Here is a 19,278-nt window from a genome sequence, read left to right as displayed (position 1 = left end):
GCTGCTGCCTTACAAATCCGCAAGGATGATAGAACAGGATCTTGTCTCAGGCACAAGATGGTGGCAGCTTCAGAGGACTGTGATGAGAAATTAGCGGATTTGCTTATTTTTAGTAACGTGTATGTGCACAGGAGCATCAGATCCCGGGTAGGTGGACTTACAGGCCGTCGTGAGCCACCTGATACAGGTACTAGGAACCCTAGCTTCAGTCTTCAGGAAAAGCAGCAGGCACTCTTAACCACTGAGCCATCTCTCTAGCCCTCCTAAATCTTTTTCTGGCAGATTGAATGTAAGGTTTGAGAGGAAAAGAAAGGAAGCGCATGATTCACTTCCTGGTTAGCTTGAGCGCAGAATGGTTCTATCGTCTATATTCAATGGCAGGTTAAATTAAATCCCAGAATCCACATGGTGGCTCACAACCATCCATAATGAGATCTGATGATCTCTTCTGGTGCGTCTGAAGACAGCTACAGTATATATAATAATGAATAAATCTTTAAAAAAAAATTATGGCCCCAAAGACATTCTATGCCAGAAAACTGAATGTTACCTTATATAGCAAAAGGGACAATGTAGGTATGGCTAAGCACTTTTCAAGTTAGAAGATCCTAGAAGATCCAGGTGGACCCTGGCTGTTAGTCACAAGTATTCTTGTAAGGGAGAGACAGAGGATAATTTGACCACAAATGAAATCAAGGATGCGAGGATTAAAGATGCTTCATTTCAAGGCTTAGCATAGAGCATAGTACAGATAGAAAGGAGATTCAATTTGAAATGCTGTCAGGTATTTAGGTAGACACGTCAAGTAAACAGGTCTGAAGTCAGAGGAAAGACAAGGCTGGAGCTGTCTGCTTGAGTGTCATCACCCTCAGGCCTGATTAAATCTAGAAAACTGGCTGAGATACCCCAGGGTATACAGATAAACAAGAGGGAAAGAATGGAGGCCTGAAGCTGTCCCATATCTAAAGATCAAGAAACAAAGAGATGGACAGCCAAGAAAGACATCTGAGGAGGAGCGGGCTGAGAGGTAGGAAGAAAACCTGGGCAGGTGGTATTCCAATAGGCAGAGATAGTCTCAAAAGGTGCTCTCAGTGTTAGGCCATCTTGAGAACTGGCCCCTGGATTTCATCTTACCGCATTGTAGACCACTTTAGTTACAACCGCTAGGATGACAACAAGCATGGCCACCCTGGGGAAGGGGACTCAAGTCAGAATGACAGGAGAGAGAGAGTATGTGGTGGGGATATAGGCAACCGTATAGATGGGTTTCAATGCAAAACTACGAGTATAGAAATGAAGAAGGGGGTACCAAAGGAATGTTTTCAAAGACATGTTACCCCAGATTATGTATGCAAATGCTAATGGTAACAACTGTCCCCACACTCCTCCCGTGGGTCATCAAAGTCAGCGGGCTCCAATGCACATGGGTGGGGACACTGGCAGAAGCCAAAAGAATATCCCCCCCCCACTGGGTGCAACTAAGCCACACAGGGACATTAGTTAGATTCCTTTTTTGATTTCTTTCCACTGAAACAAAAAGAAGATTCTCACCAGGTCAAAGGTAAGCATGAGATCAGATTGACCAGGCGCATGTACACAGAAAGCCGCACTATACGATTGCCCACTGAAGGGCTGGGACTAGAAACTTAACCTGCAGCCAATCAGCAGAGTTGTCCTGCCCCTGAGTATAAAGAACAATTAGTACCGCCAGAGTTGTGGGGTTTCCTGGTAGATGCAACAGGTTTTCAGTTTGCCTTTTTGTAACTGATTCCCGTGATCAGAGAACACACTGAGTAATTTCCATCTTTTGAAGTATATACTAAAGCTTATTTTAAAACCGAACTCATGATCAACTTTGATAAATGTTTTGTGTTTACTTTACGAGAACACGTACTCTGGTATGAGATGCGCTATTTAATATGTGTCGGTTATGTCAACTTGATTCATCGTGCTGTTCAGATCTCCTTTCTGAGGTGATTTGTATTGTATGTTTAGTCTATCAACTGCTGGGGTGAGTTTTTAAAATCCACTCTGCTGTGGAGTTATCTACCTCTCAAAGTTCTATCATCTTTACCTTAGGATTATAGTCCCTTTCTAGAAGAAAGATTCCTTTTTCTTATGTCCCTTTTATCCCTGGTAATGCTATGAACCAGCTTTTTAACAATGCTAGTATAGCTAAATCATATGTTAATTAGCATTCTCAGGCCACAATTGTCCATCCTTTTACTTTTCAACCTTCCTATTCCTTATATTTAAGATGTTCTTTTATAACATTTAAATTTATCTAGTTTAATTAGTCTCTTAAAATATTTGGTCCATTTATATTTAATATAATTGATATAATTGTTTCTACAACTTTACCTTTTATTTAGCCTGTTTATGTTGCTTTTCTCTCATTTTTGTTTCCTTTTAGCTTCAAGAAATACTTGTGTTCTATTTTTCTCCATTATTTATTGAAGATGTACTTGTGTTATTATCATTTTAATAACTACAACACACATCTTTATACTGGTACTATCACATGTAAATTGTTAACTTTTGGGGGGGTTGTTGGTTTTTGGGGGTTTTGTTTTTGTTGTTTTTCGAGACAGGGTTTCTCTGTATAGCCCTGGCTGTCCTGGAACTCACTCTGTAGACCAGGCTGGCCTCGAACTCAGAAATCTGCCTGCCTCTGCCTCCCAAGTGCTGGGATTAAAGGCATGCGCCACCAACGCCCGGCTCATAAATTAACTTTTATTTTGGCTTCCTTTCTTGCTACTATGCTAAAAAAAAAAAAAAACCCTGACAAAAGTACTTAGGGGAGAAAGGGTATGATTGATTCTAGATCCATTGTTGCAAGGAAATCAAATACAAAACAGCCAGTCACACTACATTGATAGTTAAGAGCAGAGAGCAATGAATTAGCAAATGCACCTAGTGCTTAGCTTACTTTCTCCCCTCTTTTAAACAGTCCAGAATCCCCTGCCTAGAGAATGATGCCACCAACAGTGGGCAGGACTTCCCACCTCAGTTAATGCAGTCAAGATAATCCAACATAGACAAGCCCAGCTGCCCATCTCCCTAACTTATGTCAAATATGAAGTTCAACACTAGCCATCACACTGCATTTCTTCAATAATCACTAACACCTTTAAACCTTCTTCCTGCCTTTTATATTATTATAGTAATATACAAAATTAATATTTATATCCAGGCAATAATTGATATTTACCCATATATTTATCTTTCTAGTCCTCTTTAAAACTGAGGTATATGGTAGTTGTTTTGACAACATCTCACTCCATAAGCCAGGCTAGCCTTGAACTCACAGTCCTCCTGCCTCAACCTCCGAAGTGCTGGAATGAGGTCATTTTTTATTAGCTCTTTTAGTGTTTCTGGAAACGGGTCTTGGTTTTGTTGGAAGTGAAAATATTCACTCTTTATTTCTGAATAACTCTAGATGACAGTTATTTTCCTTCAGCATTATAAGATTCTACCTTCTTGCTTTGTTGCTAGGCCAACTGTATCTTCCCTGTCTCCTCCTCTGCATTCCTCTTTGTTTAGCATCTTAACTGCAATGTAAGGTTTCCAGAGGCTCTTGAGTTTGCATACTGAACATGTATTAGATAGGAAAATTCTCAGCAATTGTGTCTTTAAATACTCTGCTTCCTGGTGCTCAACTCTCTTCCTTAAGACCACCCATCCCTACCCACACACCAATCCCCAACCCCATCTTTAAAATGTTTTGCCTTTCCATTGTATCACACGTCTCCTCCTGTTTCAATTCTGTATATTCTGCAATGTGTCCTTCAGTTTTACTAATCCTACATCTAATATGGGCTTGCCTGATTCATCATCATCATCATCATCATCAGATAATTCATTTTACCTTCAAATTCTCTATTTAATTCCCAACTTCACATAAATTCTTAATTGTCTTCTTGTGGCCCTTCCTGTTACGATTTTGAATAGTAAGAAAAGATATCTGCCTCTTGAAATGCCTAGTGTTTATTTTAATCCAAACATTCTACATATTTCTTAAGTTGTAAAATCTGTAAAATAGCTGTGTCACCCATCAGAAAGACTTGCCCTTTCCTCTGCTAGGCAGAAGGAGTAGCAAGTTGATCACTTTAAAATCTCTCGAAGGCCAAGTCTGCTCTGTCCACCCCCTAATCCTGAGGCTTTTGCTCAGGCTCTTCCTCCTGACAGACTTCAGTGCCTCAGCACAGTGAGACTATGGAAAAAATCCCATTCTGAATTTAATCGACTTTTTGGCTCAGCTTTTCAGCGCCCTCTTTTACAGCACTGAGTAGGAGCATGAAATCTCACAAGAAGGGATTAAGCAGTAAGGGAAGACAATGGCTACTGTCTAAATGCCAAGGAAATTTTACAGTGAAAAGGGCAGATAAACGGGGCATGTTCGAGAGGGGGGACAGAGGAGAAGGAGCTTTATAAAGACTGAGAAACTGACGTCCTCAGATGGTAGCTTCGCGGTGGTGTAGAAAACTCCAGGTGGAGCATGGCAGTGCCAAGGTGCCAAAGCCTTTGGTAATTTGGTATTAGTTCCTTGTCTTATTGCTATGACCAAATACCTGACCAGAAGCAACTGAAGAGAGAGAGAGAAAGGTTTATTTTGACTAGAGGTTTGAGGGTCCCAGTCCACCACAGCCCTAAGAGTCTCCAGTGTGAAGGGGTTGGTCATACTGAATCCACCGTCAGAATGGAGAGAGACGACTATTAGCGCTCAGAATGCTTTCTCTCTGGTTTCGCTTTTCATTGAGGAGACATCATTCTTGAAAAGTAATTAGAGCCTCTCCTTGGGACTTCAGTGGGTGGGAGCTATCAGTTAGAACCAGAAAGTAAAGGGAGACTTTAATGAGAGTGGGGATGGAAAACATTCCAGCAGAGTGTGAGGGAGCAAAACTACAGGCTCAGTTCTGCAGTTTAAGGTGAGGTTATGAGAATTCGGTACGAGGGAAAGGCTGTAGATGAGGCCGGTGGACAAGCCCTGGGATGTGCCAACCCTTGTCAGGAAGAAGTGAAGAAGGACGCGGAGAAACAAGGAGGACAAATGGAGTGTTTCTAAAAGAGCATGGTGACCATATAAAGTCCTATAATGCTAAGAGGAGGGTCATGAAGTGACCACTGAACTCTTGAGGGGGTCTAGGACTCCTCACCACAGTCATGGAAGATGAAAGGGTCGGGGTGGCGGCTCCATAGAGAGTTGTTTAGCGAAGTTTGGCCCAATGTGGACAGAGATGGTCATTTTTTAAAAATTTTCTACCTGACTAGAAAGAAACTTCAGAAATTATGTTTATGAGGCAAAAGTTATGGTGATTAAAGGGAGTGCAGGAAAGACATTGAACCCATGGAGAAAGTGGGTCTTTGGGCATATGTGATGGATAGTTTTATGTCATCTGAGAGGCAGGAACCTCAATTGAGAAAATATCCCATAAAATGGCCTGTAACAAGCATGGAGGACATTTTCTTAATTGGTGACCAATAGGGAAGGATCCAGCCCATTATTGGTGGGTCCACCCCTGGGCTGAGTGGTCCTGGGTTCTATAAGAAGACAGGCTGAGCAAGCCAAAGGGAGCAAGCCAGTAAGCAGCACCCCTCCATGGCCTCTGCATCAGCTCCTGCCTCCTGGTTCCAACTCTGCTTGAGTCCCTATCCTGACTTCCTCCAGTGATGAACAGTGATGTGGGAGCATAAACTAAATAAACCCTTTCCTTCCCAAGATGCTTTGGCCAGGGTGTCTCATCACAGCACTAAGACAGGGCTCATCCATATGGATTTGAAGGCATCAAACTTGGTGGCCAGAAGGTAGAGAACCTGTGCAAGCATCTTCACTGAGTGTGGGGGTTATAAGGAAGTCTGGGGGTTCATAGGCCAGGAGCATGATCATCAAGGAACAGTTTTGTAACATAAAACTACCCTGTGGTGCTGGAGAGATGGCTGAGCAGTAAGAGTGCTTACTATTCCTGCATCGAAGCCGAGCTTGGTTCCTACCACCCACGTTAGGTGGCTCAACCACCTGAGGGTCCAACTGCAGGGGAATCTAGAAAAAGCCCTTTTTTCTGTCCTCCTCAGTACCTGCACTCACATACAACATATATAGAATTTTTAATTTAAACAATAATCTACACCATAAAAGGAGGATACAGCATTTTTGTAGTAGGACCTTGGATAAGTTATAGACTTGGTAGGTAGCAGACTCTCAGATGCTTCAGTTCAAAAAGTGAGCATGCGCCTGCTGATGCTGTAGCCTGAGTGTGCGCCTGCTGATGCTGTAGCCTGAGTGTGCACCTGCTGATGCTGTAGCCTGAGTGTGCACTTGCTGATGCTGTAGCCTGAGTGTGCGCCTGCTGATGTTGTAGCCTGAGTGTGCGCCTGCTGATGCTGTAGCCTGAGTGTGCGCCTGCTGATGCTGTAGCCTGAGTGTGCGCCTGCTGATGCTGTAGCCTGAGTGTGCACTTGCTGATGCTGTAGCCTGAGTGTGCGCCTGCTGATGCTGTAGCCTGAGTGTGCACCTGCTGATGCTGTAGCCTGAGTGTGTGCCTGCTGATGCTGTAGTCCAAGCCCAATGACTTCAACTGTTGGGTGTGCAACAACGAGTAGAACAAAGGTAAGAGGTGGGTAGCAACAGATGGCCTCAAAATCTACCTCAGGGTAGAAGTACCAACTTTACCAGAAGCCAAGTAGATGCTATGGGTCCAGGAGGCACCCAAGACTTCTAAGAAGAATAAAAAGAGACCCCTGGAGCTGGTTCTTGAGTAGAATTTGTAAACCCTCTATGTTTATTCTTTGCTCAAGTTAGACCTAGAATACTTTAGGTAAAATATAAACAAGAAAGTAAGTGCTTCGGAGAGACAACTCGTTGTGTCCTTTTGCCCTCTGAGGACAAAAGCCATGAGAAATTTTGGTAAGCAGGATTGTTGGCTAGGGCGCAAGGCCAACTTCCTAAGTCCCTGTGTAAGATGACCACAAGTGACGTAACCTCAGCAACGATCAACTTGTCGCTGTTTTTCTTCAAGTCCATAGGTGTGGACCCTCTGCCAGCCAAGCTGTTCTATGACAAGTCACATGACCAAGTGTGGGTCCTGAGCTGGGGAGACATGCACAAGTCCCAACCAAGCCTACAGGTAGGTTGAGTTAAAGCTGATAGTCTGTACAGGATTCTGTTGCTATAATGTAATTGTCTCATGTTTCCCTGGGTGGTCATCTGTCCAAACGGTTTCTTGAGACAAAAACAGGAAACCGTATTAGTAAAATTTATCTGTAATCTAAGAATAAACTCTCAGTTGAAACACTTGTCTAGAGCAGATTGGCCCATAGGCATGTCGTTGGATATGTAGTCTTGATTGTTAATTGAAGTAGGAGGATCCAGCCCACTATGAGAGGCACCATCCCCTATACAAACAGTTCTGGGCTGTGTAAGAAAGCTAGCTAAGCTTGAACCTATACCCAAGCCAGCAAGTAGTGACCTCCAAAGTTCATGCTTGGGTTTTGGCCCTGACTTCTTCAAGGATGGACTGTGACTTGGAAATGTGAGCTGAATAAATCCTTCCCTCTCCTAAGTTGCTTTCAGTCAGTGTTTTATCACAGCAACAGAAGAAAACTAAAATTAGCTTCCAAGCAATACACCCATTAGGCAATTCACAGTGTATCTTCAATCAGGATTACAACTGAAAACAATGTAAAATGGTCAAATTCTAACTTCCTGACAACTTAGTCCCTCCCTAGCCCCACCATACCAGATTCTCCAGAGTTGATAACTCTTGGGGCCAAACAGGATGAACCTCTGGAGTCCAGATGGTGAAAAGGAAGATAAGATTTTCTTCTTTTTGTAATGAACAAATCATCTAAAGAATAGGAGCCGCGTGTGGTGGCGCACGCCTTTAATCCCAAGCACGCGGGAGGCAGAGGCAGGCGGATTTTTGAGTTTGAGGCCAGCCTGGTCTACAGAGTGAGATCCAGGACAGCCAGGGCTACACAGAGAAACCCTGTCTCAAAAAAAAAAAAATAGTGTTAAAAGTCATGAATGTGGGCTCTTTCCATTTGTTTTCTGTTGCTATAACAAACTACCTGAAGCTGTGTGATTTAAAAAGGAAAAGATCTGTTTTCTCTCATGGTTGTATCTAAGATCAAGTGGCTCTATCTGGTCAGCTTCTAGTGGGAGACCATAGACAGGGGTGCTGCATCCCCTCATGGTGGACACATAGAAAGGGAAAGCAGATGTATGTGGAAGGGGCACATGTGCCAGCAAGTGAGAAGAAAAGGGCATGATGATCCCCTTATAGCAATCAATTCTTGTGAGAACTCACCCATCCTATAATTAATCCCTTTAGGAGAATAGAAATTCATGGATGGAGCTCAAGAAGGTCTAACCAGCTCTCAACACTCTAACGCTGCAGTTATACGAGTCATGTGCCAACATGAGTTTGGTGGAAACACACTCTATTAAAACCATCATTCTAACCAATGAACAGAAGCAGCAGCCCACATGCTTGAAAGCACAGAGAAAGCACTTAGGCTTAGTGTCATAGAGTGCAGTGCAGGGTCACAGACAGTTAAGTGATTTGCCCATGCCCATGGCCCCAGTCCGCATGGCACTAAAGCACCTCCTGAGAAGAGGCTAGGCTCTGCTGATCTGTGGGAATTCTCCCTACACCAGCTAGAGAAGCTTAACACTACCTGTCATTGGCTGTGCCTGGCCTTGTCTCTCCCCAGGGATCCACTAAGTCCTATGGAGAGAAAAGGTCACAAGGTTGTCTCCTCGGTTCTCCTGAAAAGGAATGCACAGAACCATGTGGATACAAGCGAGGACTTAACTCACTCCATGCACTGAACGATGTGGGCCCCTAGGGTTGAATGGTCTCTTAGAGCCAACAAAAGTAAATGGAGGCAACTTGGCCTTCTCCACCCAGCCATTGCTGAGCCCAAGGGAAACAACAGGCCCAGGTCGGGTAAACCTGACAATCAAACAAAAGAGCTTATTAAAGGACCTCTGAGCCAAAATAAAGACCACTAAGAACAGAAAATGAGCTTAGAGATCTGGGGCGGGGCAGTGGTGGGGGACTGCATTACTCACTTTTCTCTGTAGCCAAACACCCTTTGAATCTCAGCCTTGAGGTTAGACCATTACAGCCCAGAAGACCCCACACCAGGAGTACTCCTAGGTGAGGTAAAGGGAAGGGGCAGCTTCTCTGACATCTGACATCTGACATCTCCTGGGAATAGGATGCCATCAGGGTACCAGAAACAAGGTCAGGCTTCATGCTTCAAGGCCCTCCCTTCCTCCAGCAACCCACTTCCTCCAATGGTGCATCACCTGTGAATTGGGACATTGCACATCCAAAGCACAACACAAACAGATTTCCTGAAAATGCTTCTAAGAGTGAAATTCAAAGAGGGGCTGCCAGAAAAGTGGCCCTGTTTCAACTACAAAGCATACACCAAGTATGCTCTTCTGTGGTGCTGGGGATGGATGTCAGGGCTTTATGCATGCCAGGTAAACACACTACTGACAGTCACATCCCTAGCATATCCTTATCTTTAAAAAAAAAAAAAAGACAGAAGCTGGAGAGATGGCTCCGCAGTTAAGAGCATAGGCTGTTCTTCCAGAGGGCCTGGGTTTAATTCCCAGCATCCACATGGTACACACATGGAGCACAGGAGCAAGACTGGCTTTCCAGTTTAAAAACCACAGTGATTTAGAAAAAGAGAAATGCATTTCTAGGAAGCAACCTGAAAGAAAAAGAAAATCTTCCCAAAGGAATAAGCTCTGAAGAGCTGGAGCTGTGGAACGGGATCTCTGAACATTCTGAGAAAGTTCACAGTTGGATTAGAAGCAAACATTAGATGCGCTAGGCGTGGTACTACTCACCTGTAATCCCAGCACTCAGGAGCTGAGGCAGACGGATACCCATTCCCAGGACAACCAGGGTAACATAGGCTATCAAAAAAAAAAAAATCAAACAAATGTGGAAGATAATTACTGAGTTAAAAGCTATAATCATGTAGATTCAAACCTAGGTCTGGAGAGAAGGCTTAGAGGGTAAGCGTGCTTGCCACACAAGCCTCAATGCCTGGGATTCAAATCCCCAGCAGCTGGGTAAACATGGAAGGAGAGAACTGACTCCACAAAGTTGTCCTCTGGCCCCCACACATGGGGAAAGAAGAGTGGAGAAATGTTTGGGTGTGAAATATCCCATTTCTCCAGATATCTCCTTTGTACGTGCATTGCTGTTTTATCTACATGAATGTCTGTGTGAGGTTGTTGGACTCCCTAGAACTGGAGTTACAGACAGTGTGAGCAGCCATGCGGCATGCATAAAGCCCTGGATTCCATCCCCAGCACCACAGAAAATTATACACAGTGGTGCATGACTGTGGTCTCAGAACTTGGGCAGTAGAGGCAGGAAGATCAGAAGTCCAAGGTCATCTTTAGCCCACTGTGAATTTGAGGATAGCCTGGACTACATGAGAGAGACCTGGTCATTCATTCATACATACATTCATTCATTCATTCATACATACATTCATTCATTCATTCATACATACATACATGCATGCATATATACATACACAGAGTGATTCTATAGGGTTTAAGAAGAAAACCATTAGAAATAATTTGTTTTTAAGAAATATAAAGCCAAGCCTAGTGACACTGGCCTGTAATCATAGCTACTCTGGAAGTAAAGGAGAGAGGGTCACGAGCTCAAGGCCTGCATGAACAGTAAAGTGAGTTCAAAGCCAGCCTGGGCAACTTAGTCCTCACCTCAAGAAAGAACAAGGAGTGGGGCAAAGAGATAGCTCAGTCTGTAAAGTGCTTGTGTTACCATCATTGGGTCCTGACCCCCTAAAACCATAGAGGGGAAAGAAATGAATATGGGGCCAGCAAGATGACTAAGTGAGAAAAGACATTTGTCACACAAGCCCAACCACTAAGCCCCATCCCTAGAACTCACGGTGGAAGGATAGAAACTGACTCCCAAAAGTTGACCTCTGACCCTCACATTCACTCCTGCACACACACACACACACACACACACACACACACACACACACACACACCTTTTTAAAACTATGTATGGGGTCTCTTGGGAAGACTGAAACAAGATTCCTGAACTCTGTAGCCAGCCAACCCAGTCTACATAGCAAATTCCAGGTCCTTTTAAGATAGTTTCAAAAATAAATAAAGGCGACTGTAGAGCTAAAGGAAGAGTCAGTGGATAAGAGCACTGGCTGCTCTTGCAGAAGACCCAGATCCAGTACCCAACACCCACATGGCGGCTCAAAACGATCCTTAAGTCCAGTTCCGGGAGATCTGACATCCTCTTTTGACCTCTGCAGACACCAGGCATGCACACGGAGCACATTTATACAAGCAGGCAAACACTCACAGCACATAAAATAAATATCTAAAATATATTTCAATTTTTAAAATTTAAATAAGGGTGGGTGGGACAACACCCAAGGTTGTCCTCTGGCCCGCATAAGCATATACATGCATTTTTGAGTTAAAGAGACTAGAATCTAACTCTGTGCTGGAACGCTTTCCTACATGAGTCCTAAATTCAGTATGCATTACCAAAAAGAGGGGAGAAAGGACATGAAAGAAATATAGTGAAATAAATAAAAGGAGAGACCTTGAGGCTTGAAACAGTGGTAACAGTTGATCAAAGGGATGCTCGTGAGAGGGAATGTGAGTGCCGGGTGAGGTGCCTTCCAGTTGAAAAGCTATGGACGGCAGGAGAGACTTTCATGATGATGAATAGCTGTGTGTCCAACAATGTAACTAAATGCATAAAGCAGTGATTAAATATAATATAGCTTGATCAAAGATGGGCCTAGATTGTATATATCAGGGAAAGAAAATAACACATGAGAAAATCCATCAACACAGACAAGGAGCTGGACTTGATATATAGGAAACATTTCAGCTAGTAGAATTCTTTTACATGCATATAAATACAAAAAAAATTATACCATTAATCTAAGGAAAATATCAAAGGTTTTGTAAAATTAGATGTTCTAGGCTATACTATCTGATAATCAGAAGGTAAGCTGAGTCCTGGAGAGAGGGCTTAGCATTTACGAGTCCTTGCCACTATTATAGAGGACCTGAGTTTGGTTCCTAGTATCTTTATCAGGGGGACTCACAACCACCCACAATCTGAACTCTGAGAGACTTGGTGACTTCTTCTAGCACCACACACACACACACACATACACACACACACACATTTTTTTAAGTGATCCTAGAAACAGTTGAAAAACTATACATGGCCACACACACACACACTTATGACCGCAACTCTGGATGCTGAGACAGAAAGATTGGGAGTTCAAGGACAGCCTGGAATATATAGTGAGACCCCTGTACCTCATATCCAAAACATAAGCAATGAAAGAGACTGCAAGTGTGGGGCAAAGAGCATGCTATTAATGTTTGTAAAGCATTCAAAGCATCCTGCCATTCCTTCTGAATACTGGTTATTCAGGATTGGTTACATTTTGCCCTGGCTATGTGGAGACAAACCCATGTGTGAAGCTCACTCCCATACTCTCCTCAGCAACCAGTGTTGACCATAGGCATCACCAAGTCTGCCATGGCCTGACCCCAGGCCCAGCATTCTGTCACCTCTGTCTAGCTGCTACTTCTTGGCGGGCATTGCCCACCCATCTAAGAGATGCTCGACATTCCTGTCCTCCCGCCTCCATCCAGGTGGCACTTGGTACTACAGTGCCATTGCTGTATCTTTCCTGAGCTGAGCCCACAGAACCAGAAGTCCTCAGATTTATCTTTGTAGCATCTGTGGGCTCAGCTATGTGCTAGGACACAAGACTGGGGCAAGAAAAACTTCAGGGCTCCAAAAAAATAAAGTCGATCTACCACATAGGGTCACTGGCTCATGGTCCTGTGTCTGATGAAGCAACCTCTGAATACAGGGTGCCAGGGTGACGAAGCGCAAGTGACACTGACCAGTGACAGCCTGTAATTTTCTATCTCTATTATAAGGTGAAATGACAGGCCTGGCATCAAGCAGCGACTACACGCTGCCTTGGAATTCTCAGCCTCGTTCCCCGAGTCTCTCTAAGATCCCATTTCTAATCCCTGTATTTTCTTAATGTCCAGTTCTATGAGCTTGTTCTCCCGTGGGCTTGTCAGGAAAGCATCATCCTGCCATTTGTTAAATAGAAAAATCACAGGAAAAATACACTCCGTGCAACCTCAGAACCACTCAGAGAGTAGAAATCACAGCATGTATCCCTCTGCTCTTGCCTGTTGACGTTCCCCCACCCCCAAGGCTAGCATGGCTAGCTAGTCCTGCCTGCACAGGCAGGCCAGCTGCTGTTTGTTTTGTCATGAAAGTGAAAGCCAGAAGGCAGTTCCTTTCCTAAAAGGCAAAAATGCTCCGTGCTGCAAGCTGTGTTCTCAGCAGGCCCCATCAGAGACTGCCCTTGTCCTGTAGGCTGCCATGGGACTGCAGTAACCTGGGTCCTTTCTGCTACTGCCATGGCCGCAACATGAGTGTAAAAAATGTTTCTTCTTCCTAGCTGAGAGTTGAGGGTCTGCTTCCTGCCCCTAGTGCCCTTGAGCTAAAATTGCCTGTGAGCTGGCTGAGCCACACGGCACCATAGATCTGCCTCTTTCTGGGCAGTGGCCTAGAACCTACAAGACCAGTGAGCATGTACAGAAGACAGGGTCTAGGTTAGCCCTTAGCCAAGTGGCTTCACACAAGGCCCCCAGTTTTGACTCATCTTGTCTAACCTCTCTTACTGTGTAGGTCTGTCTGAGTCAACATAACAGAGACACATACCAGGACATGGGCCCGTTTGCTTTCTGCCAAGTCTGCATGGCAGAAAGCATTACCTGTAGGGAAACAGAGGTAGCCAGGCTCCAGTGTGTGCAAAGAATGGGTCCAACATCTTCTCATTAGGGAGCAAGTCCCTTTGGCATAGCTAGAGTCACACTATAAGATGCCATTATGGTGTTAGTGACAGCCCTGTAGGATGCCTGCTTTCTCTCACCAATCCTGGAAGTCTCTACATTTTGAGAGCAACATAGGACAGAAATCCCCAGAAACTCATGCTAAGGTACCTAGCACTAACAAAAATAAATTCCAGATTAGGAAGATGGCTCAGAGTGCTCGTCATACAAGCATGAGGACCTGAGTTCAATCCTCAGAGCCCACATTTAAAAAAAAATAAAGCCAGGCATGGTGATGCACACTCATAATCGCAGTGCTGAGAAGGCAGAGACTGGCAGGTCCTGGGGCTTATGGCCAGCCAGCTTAGTCTACTCGATGAGTTACAGGTCACCGAGAGACCTTGGCTCAAACCCACAAAGTAGATGGGAACATGAGAAATGATACCCAAGGTTGACCTCTGCCCTCCGCTAGCATATGCACAGCCGTGCACACATATGCGCTCGCCCCACACAAACACACAAGAACACTAAATATGTTAAATTCCGAGCACATAAGGCCTTTGTCCATTCACTCTCCCTCTTTTTCTGAGATTGAGCAATAGACTGGAGGTCTACTGTTGGGAAGGAGCTGTCTCTGAACATGTTCCCATACTAGGAAAGCCCAGCGCCATTCCCTAGGTCCTCACCCCACCCTCCTGGAGGCTGACAGAAAGCCCACTACCGGGTCTGATGGAGGAGGAGGTGGACGGTCTGGGCCATCTCTCCAGTCCCACCACTCCCTCATCCAGGAAGGACAGATGCCTGATCTCCATGTTCCCAAGCAGCCTTCACCCGGCTCCTGTCCCCTCCCTGAGACTAGGGCTTACCCACCATCTATTTTCCCCTGCAGCCTGTCAGTGGGGTCTACAGCTGAACATGTGCGTGTCCAGATCTCCAGCCCCTTCCCGAAAAGCACACACACACACACACACACACACACACACACACACACACAAGAACCCCTCTCTATGTTACAGGTGATCACAGAAGCCAGCACTGGCCAAGGCCAGCACCTCATCCGAACACCGTTTGCAGGAGTGGACAATTTCTTTATACCGCCTACAAATCTCATCATCAACCATGTCAGGTAACTGGTCCACTGCGCCTCTGCAGGCCATGCTCAGCCCCATTCCGCCTGGCAGTCATGCCCAGGTCGGCACCAGGATCCCCCCTTGCCCTCCCAGTACTTCCTGCTCTGCCTTTGAATAGAAAACCACTCAGCAGATCCAGAGTCTTTAGAGACTGGCCACTCCCCTCTTTCCTCGTTTCATAGAGCACCCACAGGCTCTGCAAACTTCCCCTGTTGTGTCACTAAGACCCCAGAGATCTCACTATGTATGCCTCTGTGAACTGACATCAGGTACTGTCTCCAGGAAGAAATGGTTCATTTTGCATGCTGGTACCAGGGACCCAGAGAGAACAATAGGCTTCTAAGAAGCTCTTCTCTGCAGAGCCTCAGAGCTGGAATGAGCCCCCATCCAGATGCTGGCGTGGTGCAGACTCAGGCTCTGGATGCTTCTGAGTGGCTCTTAAGTTCGAGTTCCTTTTGAGAACACCGTTTTCTCCCTCTGCTTCTTTAAGGATGCTTTAAAGTCAATGCCTAGAGCATTTTGCCTGCTCTGGAGATGCCAGTTTTTTTTTTTAATCAGAAGGAAATGATAGACACAGAGATGTCTCCTATTCTTCTGGTGCATTCGACACTGAAGGCCTCTATGAGCAAGGTTCTTGGGTGCAGGGTCTCTGGGGAAGTCCCACCTGGAGTCAGACCTTTCTATATTTGCAGGTCGTCTGCAACAGAACACCAAAAAGCTAGATGTGACCAAGTCCCATCTGTTTGAGCTCCCTCTCAGATCCAGTCTTCCCAGCTGCCCTGGGAACAGACAGAGATCTCGTGGAAGTCCCTGACACTCAGAGAGACAAGCCTGTCCTAGGCTCTGTAGCCAAAGGGCATCAGAGCACCACCAGGCCACGTGACTTCTGAGGCAAAAGTTGCCCATTGCCCACATTCTAGATGGCAGAGGGGAGACCACACTGTGCATTCATCCCCTCCCCCTCTGCCTCTTCCCTCCCTCCCGACATCAAGGCTGCAAATTGAAATTCTATCCTGTTTGACTGCATTTGTGTCTTCAAATTCCGACTTACCAGTCAGCCCAAGAACCGGCTGATTTATAAGATTGTGTCCTTATGACAGTAGGGCACGAGAGGTCTATCTCAGTCTTTTTCTCCATACCCACCCTGCAAGCCTAGATCCCCACCCCAGCTAACACGAGCTAGGAAAGCCATCCAAAGGCACCCCTGCCCCAGAGACATGTATTAAGACATGTATTAAGAGAGACATGTATTAAGGGCCTTTCCCACTCCCAACTTCTGAAGATGAATGGCTTTTGCAAACATGCAAATCCACAAACATTTAACCTCAACTGTTATGTGGCTGACACGTGTAGCTAAGTGACTTCTGGAAGCATCCCCTGCCAAATGATAGATCTTATTAATAGATGGCTACTTGACTGAAGGGTTGGGAAGCCATCATTTAAAACAAATGACAGATGTCTCACCCTTCACAGTGGCCTCCTACTCTCTCACCCTCCCCCTCTCATCATTCTCCTCCCAGGTTTGGCTTCATCTTCAACAAGACTGACCCCGCTGTCCACAAAGTTGACCTGGAGACTCTGATGGCACTGAAGACAATCAGCCTACGTCACTACGGCTGCATGCCTCAGGCCATGGCACACACCCACCTCGGCGGCTACTTCTTCGTGCAGTGTCAACAGGACACACCTACCTCCACCGGCCCACAGCTGCTCATTGACAGTGTCACAGACTCGGTGCTAGGCCCCAACAGTGATATCACAGGCACGCCCCACGTGTCCCCTGACGGACGCTTCATCGTCAGTGTCTCCAACAAGGGCCCCTGGCTGCACGTGCAGGAGGTCACAGTGCGGGGGGAAATCCAGACGCTATACGACCTAAAAATAAACCCAGGCATCTCCGACTTGGCATTCCAGCATTCCTTCACAGAAGGTAGTCAGTATAACGCCTATGCCACTCTCGACAAGGAGCCAGACCTGCTCTTCCTGGAGCTGTCCACTGGGAAGATGGGCAGGCTGAAGAACTTAAAGGAGCCACCCAGAGGGCCAACCCCAACCTGGGGTGGACCCCGCAGAGTCCTGAGAGACAGCGGGCTCTTTGGACAGTACCTCCTCACACCAGCTCAAGAGTCACTGTTCCTGGTCAATGGGAGACAAAACGCCCTGAGGTGCGAGGTTTCAGGCATAAAGGGTGCGGCCACAGTGGTGTGGGTCGGGGAGGTATGAAAGTTGGTGAAGAACCACCTTAATCCTGACTCCGCAGCCCCAACCAGGCGCGCTGTACATTTTCACAGACAAAAACAAACAAACAAACAAACAAAAAACAAAAATACAAAAAAACAAAAAAACAAAAACAAAAAACAAAAAAAACAAGCCAAACCCTGTACTTCGCTTTGTGGTTCAACACTGATCTCTGTGCAAGTTCCCTAGTATAAGGTATGCTCTGCAACCAAGATTGGGCGGTTTTCATCCAGAAGTATGATTTAATACCGTGAGCTATGATGAGAACACATGCTGCTGTGTGCAGGAAAGTCATCTCCGTGCCCGGTTGCACACCGTGTTGCCTGGGGACACCACAGAACCGAGGGATCCTGCTGCCCAGGCTGACACTCCTGTCAGTTGCCTTCACGTATCATAACCTGCCCAGCCCCAGCCAGTCTGTGCCCTGGAGGAGTGGCCTGAGCAGCAGGCTGTCTCTCTCAGCGAGCTAACATACCCTGCCTGCTGGGAACCTCACTTGAGCCATTACAGATGCTGTCTGCTTGCTTTCCCATCTGAATGCTATATCCATGAGGGAGAGCCTCTGAGACTTACTACACCTTGGGGGATGGGGAAATCACTCTCTTTATTTTGGAATTTTTTTTATTAAAATTAGTTTTTTGTTTTTTTTTTTTTAATAATCTCAGATGCTAGGAGGCAGATAGATGCTCTCCAAGGTCCTGATAAATTATTCCCATCCTTAGGCCAAGTCTCTGAAGAGAAAGGGTTCCAATCTTACATGTGCAGAAAACAAAATGATATCCAAGAAACAGAGGCACTCCACACCATTGTGTTGTTGACCATGTACAGCCCATACCACCATGGTAAAAATCTATGTGGGGACCCCAAGAGACCAAGCTGAGCCTGTGTACCTGGGTTTCACCATAGAAAGGTATTAAGGAAGCCTAATGCACCAGCAGAAGTCCAGACCCAGGGCAGACCAGGCTTACCTGGCAAGGGATAGGCAGCCTCTGGGCTCAGTGCCAAAATCTAGAAGCCACGAGTGCCATCCATCCAGAGTCCTAAGGCTGTGTTTCTGCACAAGCAGTTGGCACTAATGCCTCAGCCACTGTCACCACACTGCAAGAGAGCCCTGTTCCCTAAGTGTTCTCATTCCCACACTCTAAGCTACACAGTCTCCAACTTGCAGAACCTACAAAGGACCGTGTCAGTCCCTCCTCTTCCTGCCTTCAGTAGGCTCTCAAGCCATCAGGAAGAGGCACAACCCAGCCAGCTCTACAGGGACCACAGCAAGAAGGAGAGCCCTTACCCAGGTCTCCCCAAACACTCCTGTCAGTGGTCAAAATATGCCTGCTTTCTAGCTTGAATAGTCATTCTGCAGACCCTACAGCATTAAGACAGTGGGTCTACCCCCGCCCTTCAGCTACCTTAGCCACTTCATCTACCAACAATGGCCGTGACTTTGAAAACACAGACTGTACTTCATTCCTGCTTCCTGTGTAAGTACTCAGTTGCCTGTTCCAGTTTACTGCCACTAGTCCAGCCTGCCCCACATCTCCTGTCTCTCAGTCCACTAAACAACTATCCCTTACAGTCCCCAGTAGTTGTCTGTATATGTGCTATCATGTTTCAGATTTGGGTAATGACAAGACACATAGAGGTTGAAGATGCTGACCTCAGAGGCCTAATGGTCATCTTCACACCTGGGGTGGATGGTGACATATTTTATCTGCCTCAGTATCTTGGTATGATTCCCCAGAGTCCTATGTTTTCATTAAAACCTTCCAATGTTCATAATTTTTTTCCTTTTGAAAGAATAGTGCCAGCCTCTGGCAGAAGAATCCCTGAGCCTAAGAGGCAGAGCATCAACACACACACACACACACACACACACACACACACACACACACACACATCCCACCAAGGCCAGAGCATCATCTCTCCCCATCCCACCAAGACCAGAGTACCTACCCTCTTTGGATGCAGGATTCCAGAATCAAAGGCCAATCTGTT

General features: G+C 45.8%; 1 protein-coding gene across 1 annotated transcript in view; it reads left to right on the top strand.

The window, feature by feature from the left end:
* Fstl4 (follistatin like 4) overlaps window positions 1-17,927 on the top strand; it is a 438,866-nt gene extending 420,939 nt beyond the window's left edge. The window contains exons 14-16 of the mRNA XM_021176957.3: window positions 7,017-7,124; window positions 14,935-15,044; window positions 16,569-17,927. Coding sequence (XP_021032616.1) covers window positions 7,017-7,124; window positions 14,935-15,044; window positions 16,569-17,271 — 921 coding nt within the window. The 3' untranslated portion in view covers window positions 17,272-17,927. The remainder of the gene's footprint in view (window positions 1-7,016; window positions 7,125-14,934; window positions 15,045-16,568) is intronic.
* The last annotated feature ends 1,351 nt before the right edge of the window (window positions 17,928-19,278 follow it).

The sequence above is a fragment of the Mus caroli genome, unplaced genomic scaffold (genome assembly GCF_978045245.1).
Source record: "Mus caroli unplaced genomic scaffold, Mus_caroli_1 scaffold_13, whole genome shotgun sequence".
Lineage (NCBI taxonomy): Eukaryota > Metazoa > Chordata > Mammalia > Rodentia > Muridae > Mus > Mus caroli.
Note: the sequence above shows the minus strand (reverse complement) of the source record. Positions and strands in the feature narration are given on the sequence as shown.